General features: G+C 36.8%; 1 protein-coding gene across 1 annotated transcript in view; it reads right to left on the reverse strand.

The window, feature by feature from the left end:
• LOC122811714 (E3 ubiquitin-protein ligase DTX3L-like) overlaps positions 1-24852 on the reverse strand; it is a 269974-nt gene that overhangs the window by 140680 nt on the left and 104442 nt on the right. Inside the window, exon 4 of the mRNA XM_044083744.1 lies at positions 11138-11235. Coding sequence (XP_043939679.1) covers positions 11138-11235 — 98 coding nt within the window. The remainder of the gene's footprint in view (positions 1-11137; positions 11236-24852) is intronic.

Below are 24852 nucleotides of genomic sequence, written 5' to 3' on the forward strand. Positions count from 1 at the left end.
GTAAATCCAGTATAAAAAACTGTATACAAAATACGAGATACTCCATTCGTATAAAAAAGAATTCTAATTTTAATTTACATACATCAGGTAAGCGCTTTTGCATAAGCTTCATCAGACCATTAAAATTCAAAAGTTTTTCAAAGCACTCTTTATATAGCTATCACATGTTAAAATTCATTAATCAATTAAGCATTTAAAACTACACACTCAAATTAAAAACGTTACTAAGAATTCATATCTTGCCCTTCAAACTAAACACTCAAAAACTGTAGGAGTTATTCCCAAAAAAGTATTACTTACTCTCCTACTACTAAAATATGTGCAAATTCAAGTCATAAAAAATGCTTAAAATAGTCAAACTTGAGAATTCCTGTGTATTATATTAACTGTGCATATACAAGTGATGCCTACAAAACTAATACCCGGCATTTTTATATACATAGTATGCATATATCCCACTATACAACTTCTTAATAGTGGAAAAATGTTAATATTAATGTTCTACATAACTAATAATGTAAGCTAATACAACGTATACTACATAGCGATGTGCACTATGAATTTAAGTATAAAGATATAAAGAATACATTGCACATCACTATCTGATATGTGGAAAACCACATTGATCTCCAACGTTGTACTTGGTATAATTTCAAAATAATGTGCACCTTCAGGTTAATATTCTCGGAGCCAAGAAATACGTGCATCACTATCAAATATGCGGAACTACTTTGAATTGACGCACTATATCTAGCATCCTACTCTGGAATAGCTTATATACTTGAAATAATAATATCCTGGCTAGATTATTCAATATGCCAGATATAATCTATGCTTAATATACAATACAGAATGATGTAGTGGTAAGCTACCATACCATAATACACGCCTTCTGACTATAACTCAGAGACTAGAGATATATGCATTGCAACTGAGAATATACACATTCCTTTCCACTTGAAGTAAACTATGTGGACATGATCTATAATATAAACTTGATACACCGCTAGGTGCATTCAAAACACCCAGGTAAGACGGAGATTTTCATATAGCCGCATCCTACATATTACATTTACAGAATTTTTTGGCCAATGACAAAGACCATGTACAATATCAAAAACATCTAGAACTACAATGCCAGTTAATATATCTATTAATATATATAAGCTTACATAATATAATTATATGCCAAGTAGTGTGTATAAATACATTTTATATTATTTTCAAATGACTAAATTTATAAAGGTTTTAACATGTGTATATACCAGTTGTTATGCAAGGAAAAATTCATGTCCTATACTTCTTGTATGAAATGGCTATCTTATAGCTAGCGGTCTAGCTCTTAGGGCAGGTTTAATTGAGGCTCTGTCATTTAAGTCTTTACCTTTGTCCGCCCTCATTCTCATGAGCCAATTAATTTCTTTCTTTTCTGTATTATTTCGTATATTACTCTCTCTCTTTAAGGGAATAGTATGATCTATAACCATAAACCGGAAGGTATGCTCCTGTCCTTGTGCCATAATATGTTTAGCCAAAGCATTAGTAATATGGCCTATCCTAACAGCATATAGATGTTCTCTAATTCTATTCCGAAATGCTCTGTCGGTTTTACCGATATAAAATGATTGACATCTCTGGCACACAGCCAGGTATACCACATGGTCAGAAGGCGTGTATTATGGTATGGTAGCTTACCACTACACCATTCTGTATTATATATTACGCATAGATTATATCTGGCATATTGAATAATCTAGCCAGGATGTTCTTATTTCAAGTATAAAAGATATTCCAGAGTAGGATGCTAGATATAGTGCGTCAATTCAAAGTAGTTCCGCATATTTGATAGTGGTGCATGTATTTCTTGGCTCCGAGAATATTAACCTGAAGGTGCACATTATTTTGAAATTATACTAAGTACAACGTTGGAGTTCAAGGTAGTTTTCCACATATCAGATAGTGATGTGCATGTATTCTTTATATCTTTATACTTAAATTCATATTGCACATCACTATGTAGTATACGTTGTATTATTAGCTTACATTATTAGTTATGTAGAACATTAATATTAGCATTTCTCCACGATTAAGAAGTTGTATAGTGGGATATATGCATACTATGTATATAAAAATGCCGGGTATTAGTTTTGTAGGCATCACTTGTATATGCACAATTAATAATAATACACAGGAATTCTGAAGTTTGACTATGTTAAGTATTTTTTATGACTTGAATTTTCTATGACTTGAATTTGCACATATTTTAGTAGTAGGAGAGTAAGTAATACTTTTTTGGGAATAACTCCTACAGTTTTTGAGCGTTTATTTTGAAGGGCAAGGTATGAATTCTTAGTGACGTTTTTAATTTGAGTGTGTAGATTTAAATGCTTAATTGATTAATGAATTTTAACATGTGATAGCTATACAAAGAGTGCTTTGAAAAACTTTTGAATTTTAATGGTCTGATGAAGCTTTATGCAAAAGCACTTACCTGATGTACGTAAATTAAAATTAGAATTCTTTTTTATACAAACGGAGTATCTCGTATTTTGTATACAGTTCTTTATACTGGATTTACTGCTGAGCTGTGGTTGCCTCTTAGCTGGTTTATATGGACTTATTCGTACTGTATAAAAAATATACTGTTGAAGATCCACCCTGACCTTATGTACAAAATGGGAAAAAAAATGCTGATAAGAACTGTATGAGAAAATTCTACAGTATTGCAGCTATACAAGTTTAACTCTCCATCATATCTTAATTTGTATAACAGACGTTTGTTTTCACTGCTTGTTGCTTCTCAGCCCAGGTCAAGGCTGAAAAGGGTTTCTTGATCAGTCCAGCTACCCAGCTACCAGTAATAATTAAATAAATAAAATAAGAAGACCCTTTTCAGCCATGTCCCTTGCTCTGCTATTCTTCCTTCTCAATGCTCACCATGTCAGGTCAGTGAGAAATCTTGTATTACAAGTTCCCTCACAGACTCTTGACTTTACTCCATATTACATTCCCAATCTTTTGATTAGGTAACAACCATACAGTATGGCAACAATAGTTTTTCCTTTTTACCTTCTCACTAAAGCCATAAAACAAGTATTGGTTGGATCAAACAAACAGCATAAAAGCTTTTGCTACATAGAGGTAGTTTTCCTGGAACATCAGAATGTAAGCAGTTTTATTGTGTTGTGACAGTGTGTCAGTCACAGTTACCTCAGGACAAAATGGCAGGAAACCTGACACAACTGTCTGAAAGAATGCGTGATAGGGGATGCCATGAATCCAAGAAATTAGCAGAGTTTATAAAACATATCTTGAACACAGTTTACAGGTGAAATACTCATTACAGTGAGTTTAGAAGACTGAAAAGAATACAAACCAGAGAGAAAGAGCGACTCTGAAAATGATTTAATGACTTATTTTTCAGATATTCTGAAACTAGCCAGTACTTCTGACTTCTGCCATTGGGCAGAGAATTATGATGGAAAGGGAGATCAAAAACATACCATCTTCTAACCAGCTCCATGGTACAGAGAGATAAAGCCTTTACTGTGCCTCACACAACCTGTCTTTTATTAGTAGCATGGACACTGGAGAGACCATTGGGGAGAGTAGGAGTGAGCGGTCTTCATGGGCTCTCTCATCCTGGGGGCAGGGAAGCAGTCTAAGCTTACTGCAATGGCAGCTTTAAAAACAGGACAGCCCCCACGCTGCTTAGTGAAAAGATTTCACGTGCAGGGAAGCATGCATGCACCTCCTGAAGGTACTGTGTACTCATGCATCAGTCATAATATGATGTCAGTGGTGCACACCACTCTCAATTCCAGTCCCTATACGGAAGCATGTGTGCTGTTTACAGTAGGATCAGGCTGGGGTCTAGAGGCCAAAAACGCTCAATAATTGCGAGTCTATAACATCCAGAAAAAATATATTAAAAAGAATATCTCTAAAACATGTCATTGCAGTCCAGTACTAGGTTATTGCTGGGTAAAACTATGTTGAAAACAGTAGAGGGTTCATAGTTTTACTGTGCTGTACTCTTCTGAAATGGACACACATTTATGTACTTAGCAATATACAGGATTTCAGAGGGTCAGACTTGCAAATGCAGATGTTCTTATTTCAGAGGTTTCAAATCAAACTATGGACATAATCAGCAGTCTCCACTGGATGAATATCAAGGATAAATGGCTTTGAAAATTCTTCAGGAACTGTTACAGTGAAATCTCTCATCCTGCACAGACTTGATAGTTTCTAAACTGACCTTAAAGAGTAATTCAGTACTTAGTGGGTAGCCAAGGTTAATTCCATACAACCAGGAATATATGTGGCTACACAGATTATCCAAAATTTGTTGCATGCTGGAAAAGGTGTAACCAGCATAGTTTATTTCCATTTATTTGATACAAAAGAGTATAGAGAAAGACCCAGCTTAGAGCTAGGTGAGGGCTTCACTACCACTGCAGCTAGGGACAGTGAGTAAGGGGGCTAAGGATTTTTGAACAGAGGGATTAAGTATCAGACCTATAATATATGATATTGCTTTTTAACTAATTGGTACCTTTATGGCAGTTAGACTACTAATATATAAACCACATGCTCTGATTTCTTGTGTACTGTTGCATAATCTTAATAGCTGCGTATGCTAAGGAGCTGATGGCACGACATCTTGCGCTGATGGTTTTTTTTTCTTTTTTTATGAACCCAAATGTCATATTGTGTCATGAGAACAAGATGAGTTTACTTGTTGAGATATGGTGCATGCTACAAAAGCAGCTTCCAGGAAATATCTCTTCAGTGCAGTTTGCCTGAGAATTAGACATTGGGGACCTAGAGATTTGATTTGTTCCCAATTGTAGTAGGAACAGCTAAAACCATAAGAATGCCCAGAGTGCCATGTTTCTGTATGTAACAGAACAAGAAGTGATTAAAATATATAAAACATTTGAGTTTTAAGAGGGAGAGCGACAGTGAGAAAAAAGAACATATTTTGATGAACAATGAACTCAGTGATGAAATAGAAGTTTCAGAATTGTTTTAAGCTAAGAAATAAAGCTACCACATATCCACCATTTTTTATAAATAAATGCGCCAAAAAAATGAGTTTTGTGAGTTATTTGATCGAGCAGTATGAGATATTATTTTGTATGTGTGTGTGTGTGTGTGTGTGTGTGTGTGTGTGTGTGTGTGTGTGTGTGTGTGTGTGTGTGTGTGTGGTGTGTATTCAGAATGATGAAATGAAATGTACATTGCTACAAGAAGCAAAGTTTATATTGAATAAAGCAATAGATGTATGCAGAGTAAGTAAAATTATTTTTAACAAGTAAAAGAGCTAATGTAAGATTTTGAAGTGTGTAAAAATTGTGAAGGCAAAGAAAGAAAATCTGGTGAAAATAAAGTGAAAACAAGCCCAAAAAACAATCTTTTCATAAGATGTACACAAGATGTTATCAGCATGATAAAAAGACAGGTATTAGGTCCACTACATAAAAGCTGTGGTAAAAGAAATTGGCATCAGCTTTGTCATCAAAGCAGATTTTTCCCATGTTTACATGAGGTTGGGGAGTCACATTAGTTATCACCATCACCTAGAGCCAAGGTTCACACCACCGGGTGACTGGACATGCAACATTCATTCTTTAATTTCACTGAACTGTGCAAAATGGGAGAAATAACTACAGATGAAAATATTGCATGTGATTCAAAAGCATCATAGAACTGATTTATTTATGGGCACAATGTGTAATGGTAGAGTGCACAGAATATGAAAGCATGGCATGCAGAATTTGCTGAAACGAAGCTCGGTTAGAGATCTTTTCAGAGAAGTGTAAAATAAATATTGCAGTAAAAGTGTGGTACTTAAATTAGGCACCGATGTGATGCCCGCAAAAGTATCAAAAAGCAGCGAGACTGAAAAAAAATCATTTGAAACCATATTTATTATTCGAGGCAGTGTTATTGCCATCCTCTGTCAGGATAGCCATAAAAACTTACTAATCATGGATCAAAATTGTGAATGTATGGTATGACCCAGGCAGTTTAGAGTCTTAGCCTTCCCTCTGAGGGACTACAAGTAGGCCCTTTTTCCATGAGAGGGGCATTTCATGCTTTAAAAAAAAAAACATGATTAAATAATTTAGCCCATATGGAGACTATTTTTTTCTATCTCTATCCTCCACACTTGTATTGTTATACCATCTTTTCCTGGGGATTTTCCTCCCCACTGATTCTTTATTGCCTGATGGACCTCTTCCTTTGTAATTCTCATTGTAAGCTTTTCCTTTTTGTCCTGAGAGGACTTGGAGTTCTAGAAGCACAAAATACTGCTGAACTTTACCTAGTCTGTTGACCACTGCTGACTCTCTTCTGTATAACTTGGCATAAAATTGCTGAAACAGTTTTTTGATATCCTCAAGAGTCAAAAGTAGTTTGCTCCCTTCTTCATCTTTTAGTTCTTATACAGATCTGTCTACCTTCTGCTGACTTGATCTGGCAGCCAGTGCTCTAACCAAGGCCTTAGAATTAAATATATAAATTTTCTTAACTGCTGTCTTTATGGTTAATATTCTTTCATCACTCTATTATTGCAATTAGGATTTAAGTTCCTAGTTTTCTCAGCTTTTGCTTTTCCTGAATTCCCAAATAGTTGTCCCTCAGATGTAACTCTTATGGTCATCTCTAGTTCACAAATTTTCCTTCTGACTTTCTCTTTCCTTAGCATAAATGTCACCCCTTGTCTGAATCTGTCTTTTAAAATGTCCCACTCTGAAAGAGAAATTTCTGCCATCCCATCTATTAAATTTAAGAGAAGCTTCTTGAATTTGTCATGAAAAAAATTTCTTGTCTTGTAAATACTCAAGAAATCTAATCTCCATAAATGCCTCCTCTTCTCACCTGTAGGAACCTTAAGATTTATTAACAAACTTGCAAGATCAGACTATAATAAACAGCTTATATCCACCTGTTCTATAAATTCCAAATGCTGCTGAAGTACAAGTATTTGGTCTAACCTTAACACTGATCACCACTTATGGCTTAAATAGGTATAACCCATTTCAGCCCCATTCCACTTTAAGGTCCAAGGAGCCGCTATCCTAAAAAATCTTATAATCTGACTTGCCATTCGAGCAGTGATACTTTCTTGCCCTCCCTTTATTTTCTGCATCCTCATATTCCAGTCTCCTGCAATAATAAGATTCCCTCCTAAAATTGAACCACCTTTAGTAGGATAGATCTTATAAAAAGATATTTGGATTTTGGCAGAAGGTAGAATGAGGTTAAAGTCAATGTCATTCCCTAGTAATTGCCCCTCTAGCCTGCTTAACAACCATGTTCATCCTGTAGTGTTGCATCAACTTTCAGCCCAAGCTTCTGATCCACTACAGTCATTACCTATCTCCATCTGGCAACTGATGTATTGATTATGGGCCAAGACCTTATATCCCCTATGGGTTAACTTTCTGTGCTCTTCTATCCTTGGATGCATTTCTTGAAACATGGCTATCTTTATTCTGTCCCTCCCTACTATACTATAGATTCTTTATAGGCTTTTCTTTATCACGTTAGTCAACCCATTGCCATTCCAGGAGAGTATCTCAACTGACACCATTCCAGAGAAATTCTTCACAAATGTTACATTTTCTAGCCTTCTGACGTTTGCGCTTACAAAACCCCTTCTCATTAGGGTCTCCCAAACACTCCAGGTAGAATTACTACTTCTTTTTCCTGTTGTCTGCAATAAACCTCCTTGCCAGTGCATTGCATTGCACATTTCTTATTAATCCTACTTACCTAAGAGACGACCCCTAACTGGGAAAAGCCGAAAGACAAACCACAACAACCTAAGAAACCCACAGTGGCAGACTGGACATATACAAAATTCCAAAATTTCACTTCATTTATCTGAAGTAAACAAAAAATAACTGTCTGAACATGGTAATGCAGTGTGAAACAACCTAACTATTTACAAAAGAAGCAACTTTCCAAAGATGGCACAGTCCCTTCTCGGCATCAGAGCAAACTGCCTTCAGAAAGATGTAGCAAAGTCTGCCCATAGAGACAGTTATTTCTCTGTCCCCCCATCCAGTTTTTTTAAATGGTTTACTTTAAGCTGCGAGATAAAACCACACAATCATAAATGAGCTGTGATATTTCCATCAGTCTTCTCTGTACAACATTCCAATTTTCAACTTAAACCTCCATCTGGAATCAGCAGGGTTGACCACTGAGTTATGATTCCCCATCATGAAGATTAAAACAATGCCAGGATTGAAAATATGAATGGAGTATTAATACTGGCGTGTCCTCCTTCACCTTGACTAAGACGTTTATCAACAGTGGCTCTTAACTGTTCAAGCCCTTCATACAGCTAATCTGCTCCTTAGTTGTAAATTCCTGTTATGTTTAATAACTGCCTCCTTTCTCACTCATGTTGAGAGATAAATCTAATCAACCCTCTGCTAGAAAGGTGGATGCTTGCCCAGGGTCATACTAAGCCCTTATATAAAAGCTCCACCAAGTCATCTTGCACCCCAGAGTTAGTACCTGTTATAGTTCTAATTAACATAGTTATATCACTGACCGAAGGAAAAAATACAAGTCTAGATTCTTTCCTTTCTCCTTATTTTTCTATCTTTACTTCAACTTGCTGTCTGTCTTATATGACCCCCCCCCCCTCATAATGCCAAGTACTAACAGCCCTACAATACATCTCCACATGGCCAATGCCATTGTGTTACAAAATGACTTGCCAGAAAAAGTCCCATACTAAGCAGTTTAGCTAGGGAAACTTCCCTCTTCCACTATGAGTTAACTCCTGAATGAAAAGAATCACAACAGTCTTCTGAAATATGTCCCCATTAAGAACATCTCATGAAGTTCAGGGACTGATATGCTTCCTGGAAAGGAAAAATCAGTGTACTGGAAACACCTTCACCTCCCCCATACTGCATCAACTGCAGTAGCTAAGCTGTCGCTTTTAGGGCCAAGTATGTTTTTGAAAAAAGGACAAAAGTTCCTGGGAGTACATATTCTGCTCTCAGGACAGATTGTTCATCCCTTTGAGTGATGATAGTTGTGTGACTGACCCAGAAGGTGCACCTGGTGTTCTCCTCTCTTCCAGAACCTCAAATGCATCAGCTGGTGTGGTAAAGGATTTGGGACTCTTGTGGAAAAAATATTTGAATAGTGGCCAGATAATTTAATCTGAACTGGAAACCTTTAAGCTTGCACATCTTCTGGACAGGTATGAAGGCTAACCTTCTCTTACAGGTATGCACCGAGTAATCCTGCTCAATATAAATTCTAGTGCCTTATTAGCTCATCCTTAAGCCAAGTTTCCATAAATCTTTTCCTTAAAACTGTATGAGCTGAAGTGAATTAAGATGGGGAAAAGCAGGACTGTTAAGAGAATGCACTGGATTCCAGCCAGCTCTGTGAGTTTCCCCCTGTTAAAATCTCTCCTTCCTGAATGCATGTCCAGTTTTCCAGTTGATTCTGTAAAAAGGGGTAAAACAGTCTCACCCTTCAATTGTCCTCATGATCTGTGAGAGTAGCTTCCAAAATTCTAATTTTAGCATTGATTGCTGCCAACATACCCTTGAGCATTTTGTTCTGTTTAATCATCAATTGCAAAAGGTCTGAGTGCTCATTGACAACTTAAGTCACCACTCCTATAGTTTTGCCCATCACTTTAACATAGTGTTACATTCTGGAATTTATCTTCCATACTTCCATAAAATCATCTTTTAGGGTTATTTCTTCTTCCCCCTGGTGGCTTGACCTCTGAGGGTTTAGTCTTCACTGCCATCACCTTCATTTTGTTCCCTAGAGATTGCTGTAACAACTGCCTACCAGGTCCTTCATTTTGTTCCCTAGAGATTGCTGTAACAACTGCCTACAAGGTCTTTCTTTTTACTTTTCTTCACTGTGTATGAAGTTTTCACCCAGTGGTGATGCTGAGGTAGCGTTGTTGCCTTACAGTTAGACGTTGCCCGTTCGATTCTTAGTTAGAGCGTCTTCTGTGTGACGACATGCGTGAATGGGTGTTTCTTCATTGAAGGTTGTGCATTAGGCCCAGCAAGCCAGCACGTAAAAATTTACTGCCAATCATTAGCGGACCGGAGTTCCACTGTGGCGACCCCTAACCGGGAAAAGCCGAAAGACACAAACAAATGGTAGAGCACTATGTTGCTGCAGATGCTGCTTTTAACAAGAAATAATATCTTCCTTCCGTGCCAACTTTTGTATTACTTTATCAAGCGGCACAGAGGAGAAGCGAGAATTTCATGCTTGTGCCATACTGAAGTCCCAGGTTTACGATAACTTTGAGTACAATACGAGATCACATTGTTTTGTAAGGCCATTTTTGAGAATAAATGATTAGAAAATAACAGTAACAAGTACTTAGAGTGACATAGGAGTATTATCAGGTTGTAATTGATGTTGTCCCTTAACTCATTGATCGCACAATGGTTTTTGGTGTGTGACAGTGGATCTTCAAAGGGATGTCATCTTAGCATTAATACTTCCCTCTCTCCTTCCCCCAACTGTTTTAGGAATGTTGAAAGTTGTTTATTAGTTTATGTTGTCATATGTTTACTCCTACAACTGTATTGTAAATAGTCTGTATTAGGAAGTTCATAGTTTTCTTACATTATTACATGAACTATTCTACATCTACAGCTATACAACTTGTCTTCCACAAACACATAGTCATTATGGAGGTTCACCCATCTTAAATAAATTAAGAGATAAATAAAGTGCTGTTGTATGCAGGGATATATCATTTTATCTATCATCACTACCTAGATGCAATACCAGCCTGGCCTTTTCAGTGAAGGAAACAGCTGCAAATGAAAGAGCCAGCTAATACTGCTTCAGTGGTCAGTAAACTCAAATGTTATGATTTACTGCTATAATGACCTCTCCTTGAAGACTTACTGTAAGATTAGTACCTCACACAGCTCTACTTTTACATACACTACACTATGCTGTCTTCTTCCAAAGCCATCCTAGCCATGCCTTCTGTTCCAAACACTCAGGAGTAATTCAAGATTAAATGAGTGCGTTGCTAATGAGTATGTATAGTGATGATATCTGATCATACTGATAAACCCAAAATACAGAGCCAAACCTTTACCTTTCCAGATGAAGATGCACCTTCTACCACAGTCAGTACAATAGGTTGATCTTTAATGGAAACTTCAAGCTGTCGTATGCGTTTACAAAATTCTGCAGCTGCATGAAAAAGATATTAGAAATCAGAAATAAAAGTTAAAATTATGCCTAAACAGCTACACTCAGTGATTGAAACTATGTTAGTTATCAGTGCGCACAATTGTAATGTCATTCACCTCACTTAACTGTTCATGTAATCAAATACTTCTTCCTTGGATATTTACCCAAGTAAGACAAAACCTGGTTAGCTGTTGTAGTTCAAGATACTGCTTGTTAATCTAATCATTAGCATTTGTCATCAGTGTCATTTAATGTCCAAAATGTTTGGTACTTCAAAAACTATGGAAACAGACTGGTCATCAGTGAGACAGTTAAGGAGTAAAGATCTAAGGATTCTATGATTGATCTTCTTGGCTGGGGAGGGCCTAGGTCAAGTATTTGCAGTGAAAAGGCCATGGAAAGGAATCAGAGGCAGGAATGCTTGCAATATATTATGGATTAGAGGCTGGACACACTGCTGTGCGTGTTATATGATTGTATGTTCAGCCTCTCTACAACACAAAACAATTGGGAGGCAGTTCTTTAGTTATTTTGCTGCTGAGTGTCCAGTTTACAAGCTGCCTTTATAACAAACTAGTTCCATTATCCAGAATAAGGGCCCATGCTGAGAGGTGTGGTTAGCTTGAATGAGTATATCATAAAATAACATGGTGGAACCATAATATCAACAAGCTTTATAACAAAAGGAATATAAATTTTGACTAACAGTAAGAAGAGTAATTCCAAGAATGTTAGAGCCTTGTCATTGAAATAAAGAAACAATTCAGGAGCTTAATAAAATCCAACAAAGCCAAGTCTGAGGCTAAAATATCTACCCAAGCCAAAGACAATCACAAGGCATTTTAGAGTTATGTTCAAAATCTGAAAAGCACAACACAGCAATGCGCTGAGCTGATTGTGAATGGTGTTACCCACACTGAGACAGAAGCTATAGCTAACCTACTGGCCGATAACTTTAGCTCTAACTTTACCCCTCTCTCCCCTCCATCTCCCCATCAAGACATACCTGAAACTGGCTCACCTCCAGTTGTCACATACAACTAAGTCCTAAAAGTAAAATCAAGTTGGAGGTTGCAGGAGTAAAACAGGTCCAAAAAATGAAGAGTATCTCAAGACCAACTATGTAAAAAGAATGAGTATTTATTTAAAGATGAGCACTTTCACTGTTAACACAGCTTCAGATCTAAGTTAAAATAAATAAAAAACTTAAAATGGTTCTTTTATATGATCACCTCTGGTGGTCAAACAAGTAATTACAATAAAGAAAACATAAACTGATTCTTTTGTATGATCACCTCTAGTGGTCAAACAAGTAATTACAACGAGGATACATATAATGAATGAATAACAAGTTGGATAGACATCATAAAAATCACAAATCATATAGATGTTAAATGCTCAAACAATGCCTGTCCTGAAAATACAGAAAATCCCAGTCAACTACATTTCCAAATTAAATGGCATGAAAGATATATATAACCTGCATAAGAAATATCATGAATAAAAGTGAGTGTTGAAGGGGGGGGGGGAAGAAAAAAGCTAAATTCTCTAGTGGTCAAACAAGTGATTACAATGAAAAGAACGTAAACTAGTTCTATTGTATGATCACCTCTAGTGGTCAAACAAGTAAATACAATAAGAATGCATGTAATGAATAACCAGTTGAATATACAAAATATATGTCCTGAAATCACAAATCAAATGAATATTAAATGCTCAAACAATGCCTATCCTAAGGATACAAAAAATCCTAGTCAACTACATTTCAAATGGAATGACATGAAAAATAGCGAACCTGTGTGAGAAATGTCATAAATGAAAGTGAGTATTGGAGGGGGGGGGGAGAAAAATGAGATAAAATGCTAGTACAGATGTCACTGGAGAAAGCAGATACAATCTATTTAATATGCCTACGTGTTCTTAGTCTCGGTTTTATCAAGGCTCTATCATTGAGGCCAGATCCTTTATCTGCCCTAAGTCGAACTATCCAGTCACATTCCTTGTTCTCTGTATGCGTCCTAATATCACCACCTCTTATTGCTGGAACTATAGTTTCAAGTACTCTAAAACAAAAACAGTGCGATCTTCCTGCAAGATTGACGTGTTTCGCTAGGGCATTATAAGGTGAACCCTTCCTTATGTGATAGATGTGTTCCCTCATTCTGTCCCTTAATGATCGGTTGGTTTTCCCAACATAAAAGTGGGAGCAGATCTGACAGGTGGCCAAATATACCACATTAGTGGTCATACAGTCAGCCTCCACATTTATTTCATAAGTGACAAGCGTATCAGGATGTAAAAAGTTGCTGTCTTCATTAATAAATTGACAGAAATTACATCTACCACACGGTTTAGTATGTCCTGCTACTTTGTTTACGGTTCCATACTTAGGATAGCATAGCATCTTTTTAAGGTTGTTCTTATTCTTGTACAAAAAACTGGGAGTTTCACCAACTATGACTCTTAATTTAGGATCAACATGCATGATGGACCAATATTTATTGATGAGATCTCTAATCTCATTATTATCTGATGAATAATATGTTGAGAACTTAACATGAGATGACATGTGCTCCCTATTCACCTGGGTGTTGGAACTGTGACGTCCAAAATATGGTGTAGCTACGGTGTTACGTAGTCCTAAGGCTCGTTCCAGAGAAGGATCAATTTCATTAATATTGTATCCTCTCTGCAAAAGTCTACTTTTAAGGTCCCCTAGTTCAGATACAAAGCCTGCCTCCAAAGGATTTAGCCTTGATGCTCTAATGGCCTGACCTACCATAACATTCCTGAATACAAAAGGAGGGTGCATACTCGATCTCATGAGCAGGGTATTAACATGACATGGTTTCCTGTACACTCCTGTATTAATAAGACCATTTGGAAGTTTTTCAATATACAAATCCAGGAATTCAGTTCTGTTATATGAAAACTGCATTGTAAATTTGAGACAATCAATTAGATTATTCATGATAGTGTGCATCAATTGAAGTTGTTCTAAAGTGCCATTCCATATCACAAACACATCATCGACAAAACGTCGATAGAACTTAACGTGTTCTTTAAATAATGTCTCACAGAACAAGATATGCTGTTCCCAATGTGCAAGGAACATGTTGGCGTAGCTATTGGCACAAGAAGTGCCCATAGCTACGCCATCTACCTGTTTGTATATGATGTCATTGAAAACAAAAAAATTGTTTTCCAATACTAGTTCCAGGAAGTGTACCAATAAATCAATCTTCACTATGTCGTACTCACTATGATCCTTAAGATATTCAGAAATAAACGTAAGTCCTAAGGTGTTCGGAATGACCGTAAAGAGTGATTGTATATCAAGGGTCATGAACATATATTCATCAGTAATGCCATTGCAATTAAAACAATCATATAGTTCTATTAAGAACTGTTTGGAGTCCCTCAATACAAACTTATTCTTGTTCAGTACTTGCCTCAGATGTTTCTCTATGTATACAGAGATATGCTCAGTGACCCATCCACGGCCAGAGACAATTGGTCTCATGGGTGGGTCACTGGCATTCTTATGTAATTTTGGCAGGCCATGTATAACTGGAATCAAGGGTGTTTTCACTAGAAGGTATTCATGTAAATCACGATCAATCAAACCACTCTTATGAATGTCTGATAGGATGTTATGTACATATAAAATGACTTATTTTACTGCTGATAACTCAGTCTCTTTATAAAATTTATCATGCAGCATACTAGACATAGAATCATAGTCGTGTAGGGTATTCATCACTACAATACAACCACCTTTATCAGCAGGTCTAATAATGATTCTATGGTCCTGTTGTAGTCTCTTAAGACTCTGCCTCTCTTGGTATGTTAAATTATCATATTTTCCTAAAATCCTACCCGATTTGGTTCGATTGTAATAGTTGTACATCTCATCTTCTGTGAGCCTAAAATAGGCTTCAACAAGTGGATGATGTACAGGTGTATACTCACTTAATTTTTTAAACACCAGTGCATCCTTTGAATATGCTGTAATATCAGAACCTCCAAAATGGAGTTTCAGCATTACATTCCTGCAATAAAGTTTCAAGTCAATAATTGTATCTGTTAACTTACTGTGTGTTTCGGGTATAAAGCTAAGCCCTTTTCTCAATAAGTTGAAATCATCTTGTGAGAGTGCAACATCAGATAGATTGTGTACTATGTTTTGTATGTTCTGTTCCACATCTTTTAGGTTTTAGGCAAGGTTTATCCTTTACAATCTTGACTGCAGGATATAAATTATTGGTCTCACTTACACTCGGATGTATGATATGGATGACATCCACTGAGTCAGTGGTAGAGCATATTGCATTGTCAGAGTCTGTATTTTTCCTGTCACTATTGTCATTCGGCCTGATATCTAATATTCCAATGTGTGATATGATTCTGTACCTTGCCTACTTACTGATTCTGTGGTTAGACCTAAAGTTAGGAAGAATGTGGGGGGATATGTTAGTCTGGATGCCAATCCACACGTGTCTTTTCCCCTGCCAATTCGACTGGAGAAAGGCCCGAGAAGGGCAAGGTCTATGAGTCGTGGCAGGCAGAAAAGGAAACTCTCAGGGGAGTTTCAACAGAACCGCACTTTGAAAAAGATGCGGAACAGAACAGACAAAACATAGTACACAATCTATCTGATGTTGCACTCTCACAAGATGATTTCAACTTATTGAGAAAAGGGCTTAGCTTTATACCCGAAACACACAGTAAGTTAACAGATACAATTATTGACTTGAAACTTTATTGCAGGAATGTAATGCTGAAACTCCATTTTGGAGGTTCTGATATTACAGCATATTCAAATGATACATTGGTGTTTAAAAAATTAAGTGAGTATACACCTGTACATCATCCACTTGTTGAAGCCTATTTTAGGCTCACAGAAGATGAGATATACAACTATTACAATTGAACCAAATCAGGTAGGATTTTAAGAAAATATGATAATTTAACATACCAAGAGAGGCAGAGTCTTAAGAGACTACAACAGGACCATAGAATCATTACTAGACCTGCTGATAAAGGTGGTTGTATTGTAGTGATGAATACCCTACACTACTATGATTCTATGTCTAGTATGCTGCATGATAAATTTTATAAAGAGACTGAGTTATCAGCAGTAAAAGAAGTCATTTTATATGTACATAACATCCTATCAGACATTCATAAGAGTGGTTTAATTGATTGTGATTTACATGAATACCTTCTAGTGAAAACACCCTTGATTCCAGTTATACATGGCCTGCCAAAATTACATAAGAATGCCAGTGACCCACCCATGAGACCAATTGTCTCTGGCCGTGGAAGGGTCACTGAGCACATCTCTGTATACATAGAGAAACATCTGAGGCAAGTACTGAACAAGAATAAGTTTGTATTGAGGGACTCCAAACAGTTCTTAATAGAACTATATGATTGTTTTAATTGCAATGGCATTACTGATGAATATATGTTCGTGACCCTTGATATACAATCACTCTTTACGGTCATTCCGAACACCTTAGGACTTACATTTATTTCTGAATAACTTAAGGAACATAGTGAGTACGACATAGTGAAGATTGATTTATTGGTACACTTCCTGGAACTAGTATTGGAAAACAATTTTTTTGTTTTCAATGACATCATATACAAACAGGTAGATGGCGTAGCTATGGGCACTTCTTGTGCCAATAGCTATGCCAACATGTTCCTTGCACATTGGGAACAGTATATCTTGTTCTGTGAGACATTATTTAAAGAACACGTTAAGTTCTATCGACGTTATGTCGATGATGTGTTTGTGATATAGAATGGCACTTTAGAACAACTTCAATTGATGCACACTATCATGAATAATCTAATTGATTGTCTCAAATTTACAATGCAGTTTTCATATAACAGAATTGAATTCCTGGATTTGTATATTGAAAAACTTCCAAATGGTCTTATTAATACAGGAGTGTACAGGAAACCATGTCATGTTAATACCCTGCTCATGAGATCGAGTATGCACCCTCCTTTTGTATTCAGGAATGTTATGGTAGGTCAGGCCATTAGAGCATCAAGGCTAAATCCTTTGGAGGCAGGCTTTGTATCTGAACTAGGGGACCTTAAAAGTAGACTTTTGCAGAGAGGATACAATATTAATGAAATTGATCCTTCTCTGGAACGAGCCTTAGGACTACGTAACACCGTAGCTACACCATATTTTGGACGTCACAGTTCCAACACCCAGGTGAATAGGGAGCACATGTCATCTCATGTTAAGTTCTCAACATATTATTCATCAGATAATAATGAGATTAGAGATATCATCAATAAATATTGGTCCATCATGCATGTTGATGCTAAATTAAGAGTCATAGTTGGTGAAACTCCCAGCTTTTTGTACAAGAATAAGAACAACCTTAAAAAGATGCTATGCTATCCTATGTATGGAACAGTAAACAAAGTAGCAGGACATACTAAACCGTGTGGTAGATGTAATTTCTGTCAATTTATTAATGAAGACAGCAACTTTTTACATCCTGATACGCTTGTCACTTATGAAATAAATGTGGAGGCTGACTGTATGACCACTAATGTGGTATATTTGGCCACCTGTCAGATCTGCTCCCACTTTTATGTTGGGAAAACCAACCGATCATTAAGGGACAGAATGAGGGAACACATCTATCACATAAGGAAGGGTTCACCTTATAATGCCCTAGCGAAACACGTCAATCTTGCAGGAAGATCGCACTGTTTTTGTTTTAGAGTACTTAAATAGTTCCAGCAATAAGAGGCGGTGATATTAGGACGCATACAGAGAACAAGGAATGTGACTGGATAGTTCGGCTTAGGGCAGATAAAGGATCTGGCCTCAATGATAGAGCCTCGATAAAACCGAGACTAAGAACACGTAGGAATATTAAATAGATTGTATCTGCTTTCTCCAGTGACATCTGTACTAGCATTTTATCTCATTTTTCTCCCCCCCACTCCAATACTCACTTTCATTTATGACATTTCTCACACAGGTTCGCTATTTTTCATGTCATTCCATTTGAAATGTAGTTGACTAGGATTTTTTGTATCCTTAGGATAAGCATTGTTTGAGCATTTAATATTCATTTGATTTGTGATTTCAGGACATATATTTAGTATATTCAACTGGCTATTCATTACATGCATTCTTATTGTACTTATTTACTTGTTTGACCGCTAGAGGTGATCATACAATAGAACCAGTTTACGTTCTTTTCATTGTAATCACTTGTTTGACCACTAGAAAATTTAGCTTTTTTCTTTTTCTCCCCCCGCCCCCCCCCCCCTTCAACACTCACTTTTATTCATGATATTTCTAATGCAGGTTATATATATCTTTCATGTCATTTCATTTGGAAATGTAGTTGACTGGGATTTTCTGTATTTTCAGGACAGGCATTGTTTGAGCATTTAACATCTATATGATTTGTGATTTTATGATGTATATCCAACTTGTTATTCATTCATTATATGTATCCTCGTTGTAATTACTTGTTTGACCACTAGAGGTGATCATACAAAAGAATCAGTTTATGTTTTCTTTATTGTAATTACTTGTTTGACCACCAGAGGTGATCATATAAAAGAACCATTTTAAGTTTTTATTTATTTTAACTTAGATCTGAAGAAGCTGTGTTAACAGTGAAAGCGCTCATCTTTAAATAAATACTCATTCTTTTTACATAGTTGGTCTTGAGATACTCTTCATTTTTTGGGCCTGTTTTGCTCCTGCAACCTCCAACTTGATTTTACTTCTATGTGCTTTTTAAACTGGGTGACAGGCAGCATTCATCTGGTGTATTCAGTGGTGTGCTGTTTTAAGTCCTAAAAGTGCTAACAAAAGCTAAAAATACCACATCTATGTGTCCTGACAATATCCCTGGATGCATCTTAAATAACATAAAGCATGATTTAACCACACCCTTAACAACACTATTTAATCTCAGCCTCCATACAGGGTTTGTACCAAGTGCATGGAGAACCGCTACAGTTATTCCCCCTGCACAATGGATGACCTTCCACAAACCCAGGGAATTACAGACCCATAAATCTGACCAGCCTAATATGCAAAACCATGGAAACAACTTATCATGGAATTACTCAATCAGGAAATAGGGCCTCTCCAAATACTAGACCCATCTGAGTTTGGATTCATCAAGGGCAGGTCACGCTTATTCACCGTGGTGGATTTTTTTTAAAAGGTCAAAGCTCAAAGCAATGGTTAAAAGCAAAACAATACCTCGACCTGGCCAAAGTTTTTGACATAGTTCTCCACTCGGGCATAGTAGAAAAGCTAATTAAACTGGGAAGAAACCCCTATATCACCCACTGGATTGCCAGTTGGCACAGAGATGGGATAATCAAATTAGAGGAAGTTACCACCACAAAGGGATCAGTCACCAGTGAAGTACCCCAGGGTTCTGTGATGAGATCTCTCCTATTTGGCATCTACTTTTCTGAAGTAAAAGACAATACCAAAGGGCTTTGGCTGACTAGGTATGCAGATGACTACAAGCTAGGGACAGTCATTAAATCCCCATATTGCCCAGCCATCCTGCAGGACGGTTTGTCTAAAAAATAAATAACTGTTGTCAAACTCATGGTCTGAAGCTAAATGTCAAAAAATGCATTATTGTATCCTTTGGGAAGTCACCTATCCCAGGGAACTGCAACATTGACACTGCAACCTTAAGAGTTGATGCAGTTGATCAGGATTTTTGAAATTATGTGGGTAGTGACCTAACTTTTGTTGTAAGAAAGTACTTCTGTATTGCTCAGCTTATAAACAAAGGAATTGTGCCTAGATCTAGGGATGTCATTGTTCCCCTTTACTCAGCAGTGGTTAGCACTGTCGCCTCACAGCAAGAGGTTCTCCAGTTCAATTCTCGGCTGGAGTGCCTACTGTGTGCAGTCTGCATGTTCTCCCTGCATTCACATGTGTTTCATTCCACATTCTAAAGACATGTCTGGAGCATTTCTCTCCGTACCTCTGCTGAAAATGGGATCTGTCCCAGTCGGACTTTCCCGGTAAACACATGTTAAATAAATAAAATCATTAGGCCAATCATTGAATATAATATCTTGTAAACATGTAAATTTTATTAACATCACTACAAATAAATAATACTAAACAACTATGCATAGCAGTATTATATATTCCCCCAGGCCAAAACACCCCCTGTTCTAGAAGATTTTCTATCTTGGACTATCCATAACATATCTCATGAAACTGTCATTCTTGGAGGCACTAATATTAATTGGCAAAACTTAATTTCTAACTCCCCTGACAATAGTATTAACCTGCACGGATACACATAGCTTGTCAAAAGCCCCACACAAGTACTAAACAAACAACCAGAATTCACCTTAGACTGGATTCTAGTTTTAGATCCACACAAATACTCCAATAGTGGTACCCTCCCTGACCCCTTAAGTGACCATTCACCTGCTTTTACATATAGAACCCACACTCAAGTTCCCAAACCCAATTCTTATAGAACATGTAGAAACTTAACTAACTTCACTCAAACATCTTTTATCAACTCCCTAAAAGCCCCAAATTGGACCCCACTTAAAATACTATCTTTAGAAGAAGCTGTAAACTATTTTAACAAGGTATTCCTTTATACCTTAAATACTTTAGCCCCCTTTAGTTATAAAAGAACAAGACTTAATCATGCTCCATGGCTTACAAAACCGACTGGGCCTGGAAAGAATGGCGCAAAAATAAGAACCTAGGAAATGAAATTAATTTTAAACAACTCAGTAATAAAGCAAAGAAATTAATTAAAAATTAAAAAAAAAACAATTTTTCACAACAACTATCTAGTCAAAGAAACACCTCCCCAAAATTTTGGAAATCTATCTCTTTTCTTCTTAATCGAGGGACCACATAAAACCCATCACCATTCCCTAAAGACCCACAACAGATATCCCACATTTTCAACTCCAGCTTTATTGATAGCATTCTTAAACTTGTTAAAGAACCACCTCCAACAACAAATAAATGTACCAACAATAAGATTAATGTCTCAAATCTTTCTCAACAGAAACCCACCCTGCACACTCCACTTTACAATGACAGCACTAATAACCTCCCAGAATTGCTAACATTCTCCCTAAAACCAGTGCCCGCCTCTCAAATATTTAAACTACTAACTAAACTAAAACCATTCTCCTTCTCTGCAGATAATCTTCCCTCAGAATACTTGAAACTTAGTGCAGATGCAATAGCCTACCCCATTAGCATTCTAATTAACCGATCCATCTCTGAGTTTACAGTCGCTCAAATTTGGAAGAAATCCATAACAACCCCACTTCATAAAGGTGGTAATACCAACAAGTTAACTAATTATTAACCCATTTCCATACTCTCACCATTATCAAAAATACTAGAAAAGTGTATACACACTCAACTACTAAAACACCTCACTGGCAATAATCTCCTTGCCCTGCTCAATATGGCTTTCATCTGCACATAGTACCACTACAACCTTACTTTCTTTTACAGTCACTGTTAACAAAGCTCTGGACACAAGTCTCTTAACAGCAGTAGTCTTACTAGACCTATCCAAAGCTTTCAGCACAGTATCACATACTAAACTAATTCAACACCTGGCAACTCTAGGATGCTCCAAACATACCCTTACCTGGTTCACTAATTACATGGACAATAGACAACAATCTTTGAGATGGCAAAACCATCAATCTGGTTACCTGGTCAGTAAGACTGGAGTCCAACAGTCAATACTTGGACCTTTGCTTTTTAATGTATTTTATAAATAATCTCCACACAGTCTCCCATCAAAGTTCACTCATCCAATATGTGGACAATTCTACTATCATATCCTCCTCTAGCAACTTCCAAGATCTCCTAAAAATAACACAAAATCCATTCTCAGCAACAGATACCTGGCTTAACAAAGCACAATTACTATTAAACGCAAAAAATAGAAGTTACTAGTATTCTCATCCAAACCACCTCCACAAGATTTAAAAATTTACTCCCAAAACAAGACTGAAATAGAAGTAGCGCATACTGCAAAATTACTAGGCATAACTATAGATGAAAAACTATCCTTTGAACAACATATACTTAATACAATGAAAAACACATTTTTAAATTAGGTAAACTTTACATACATAAATTTTAGATAGACAGACCCACAAGAACAAAGCTGGCACATACCCTCCTACTTCCTTCCCTCCTCTATGGCTCCCCCATTTTTACAAACTTTCACACATCTTTCAGTAACAAATTACAATCATGCTGTTATAACATTGCTAAATTTGTGTCAGGGCTATCAAACCACACACACCATTGCCAAGCCATCAAGGAAATTAATTGGCTTGCATTCCCCCACTACCTTCATTACACCCAGCTTGCTATTGTTCATAAACTAATACATAAACCAAAAAATTACCCCGCACTTCAAGATATCCTACAAACCTCTAGGAATCCTCGGTCCACTAATAAACAACTCCTATATGTATCCAAATCTAACAAAAGAGCTGGACAAAGTTTATAGTCCCACTCCATAGCAAAATTATGGAATAACCTACACCCATCCATTACACTACTTGATTCCATAAAAACATTCAAAACTGCCCTAAAAAGCCACATTCTTGACAACCACATCTGCCTTTGTGGCCAAACCTATAGACTACCATAGAACTAATCCTAGGACCCTGCTGACTCTTATGTTCCTAACTGATAACTACCAAATTATCTACGTTCTTTTACTTCTTCACATAACTCATCTATATTTCTTTCACTGTCTTATCTCTTACAATCAGTTGTTTAAATTACTACCTTTCTTCTATCAAAGTGCTTAACTGAATAGATTGCTAGCATTTTTTATTCCTCCTGCATACAATGCTGTCATAAAGTATTAAATATCTAATTCCATTAAAATACTATCTGTAATACCAACACCTTACCTGACTGTTTAAAATATTCTAATTAGTTTATTTCTAGTTACTAAAAATTGTATAAAATTTTTATCACTGTTCTATTATTGCAGTAGTATGCTTTTGTAATAATCTTTGCACTGTAACTGGAGCGATTGTCCCTGGGCCTCCACTGAAAATGGGTTTCTGACCAGTGGACTTTCCTAGTCAACAAATGTCAATAACTAACTAAATAAATAAATACTTGGTCTAGGGACCTAAACCTCTTTTGCAACATCAATAGAATGGTTTAGGTATATTTTGCAGAGGATACCGCTGCTATATTTGCTGCCCTCTCAGGGCTATGTCAGGTATCCACTTTATACTGTAAGCCCTAAAAGTCTCCCCCAGCAGGTGCCTCCAGCGGTTTCTATATATAAAGTTCAAAAATATTTTGGTCTCTTGAGCACCACCTGGGAGCCATACCCTAAGTGCCTTGAGAAACCATACTCACTAATCAGGTCACAGTCTAGAGGAACATTTGTAGCTGAACTCACATCCATGTATGCTGCTAATGGCAAGTGATGGGCAGGAATGGACATACAGTTTGTGCGACATGTCGCTCTACCACCATAGTATAACACAAATAGGGCATGGCAGGATGGTGTTAGGATATGAATTATGGCATGAATGGAGTATAACAGCAGCACAATGTATTTTTTTTCAATGTCTGAACTTTAGCTCCTCTGTAGGCCATAATAAAACAATACTTTATGAGAGCTTGCAAGATGGCTGCACACTAATCAACAGCTTGATTTCAGCTCTCCAAGTGCAAAAAAGAAACTTGAGAGATAAGGGCCAGAAACTTAAGTAAATCCAGTTACTAGCTAGTAAGCATAGTGCCTAGATGCCAGCAAAGAAGAAACTTAGAGAGCCTGAAAGAAAATCAACTAGAAAAGGTGAAGAGAAAAACTGACTGGGAAGAATCCTGCAGCTGTTCAGCAAAACGCAGTTCAAGCACCAGCTTTGGTGCAAGACTTGGCTTCCAGTAATCCAGAGGAAAAGATAAATCAAATATGCTCACAGCTGATTAAAATAAATGAAACAATAAAGGATTATATCAGCTCAAATAACAAAAGGCTGGAAAAAATGGAAGAAGCTTTAAACATCTATTCAGAAGAACTGATAAAACTGTAAAAACCAGAAGTTGAAATGAAGAAAAGGCTGACTGAGTATGAGACTGCTCAAGAAAAGCTGTTTCAAAAAATGGTAGCATTATAGGACGGACCACACTTGGAATACCTAAAATTTTCTGCTGTACCAGAGAAACTGGAAGGAAGAGACTGCATTAAATTGATGAATGCAAAAATAAGCAACTGGACTGGCATTCCATAGTAGGATTTGTTAATTGAAAGAGCACATTGTATGTATGCTGCAAACCTTGTCATAAGAAAGCAACATAGACCTGCATTAGTAAAGATGTAATCATACCAGCAGAAATAATTGATCGTGGCAAAACTGTGCAAAGGGACAAAGTTTTAAAAACTGGAGAGAGTAGAGTGTTTGTGGAAAATGATTATTCACTGTACACCAGGCAGAAGAGAAGCACATTTTATCTCAGCAATCTCGGAATGTTGAGAGGCAGGTGTGAGATTTAAGCTACTGTACTCGGCCGTCTTCAGAATATTTTCTTCAAAG

This window comes from Protopterus annectens, chromosome 9.part0 (assembly GCF_019279795.1).
Source record: "Protopterus annectens isolate FY-2018-M chromosome 9.part0, PAN1.0, whole genome shotgun sequence".
NCBI classification, from domain to species: domain Eukaryota; kingdom Metazoa; phylum Chordata; order Ceratodontiformes; family Protopteridae; genus Protopterus; species Protopterus annectens.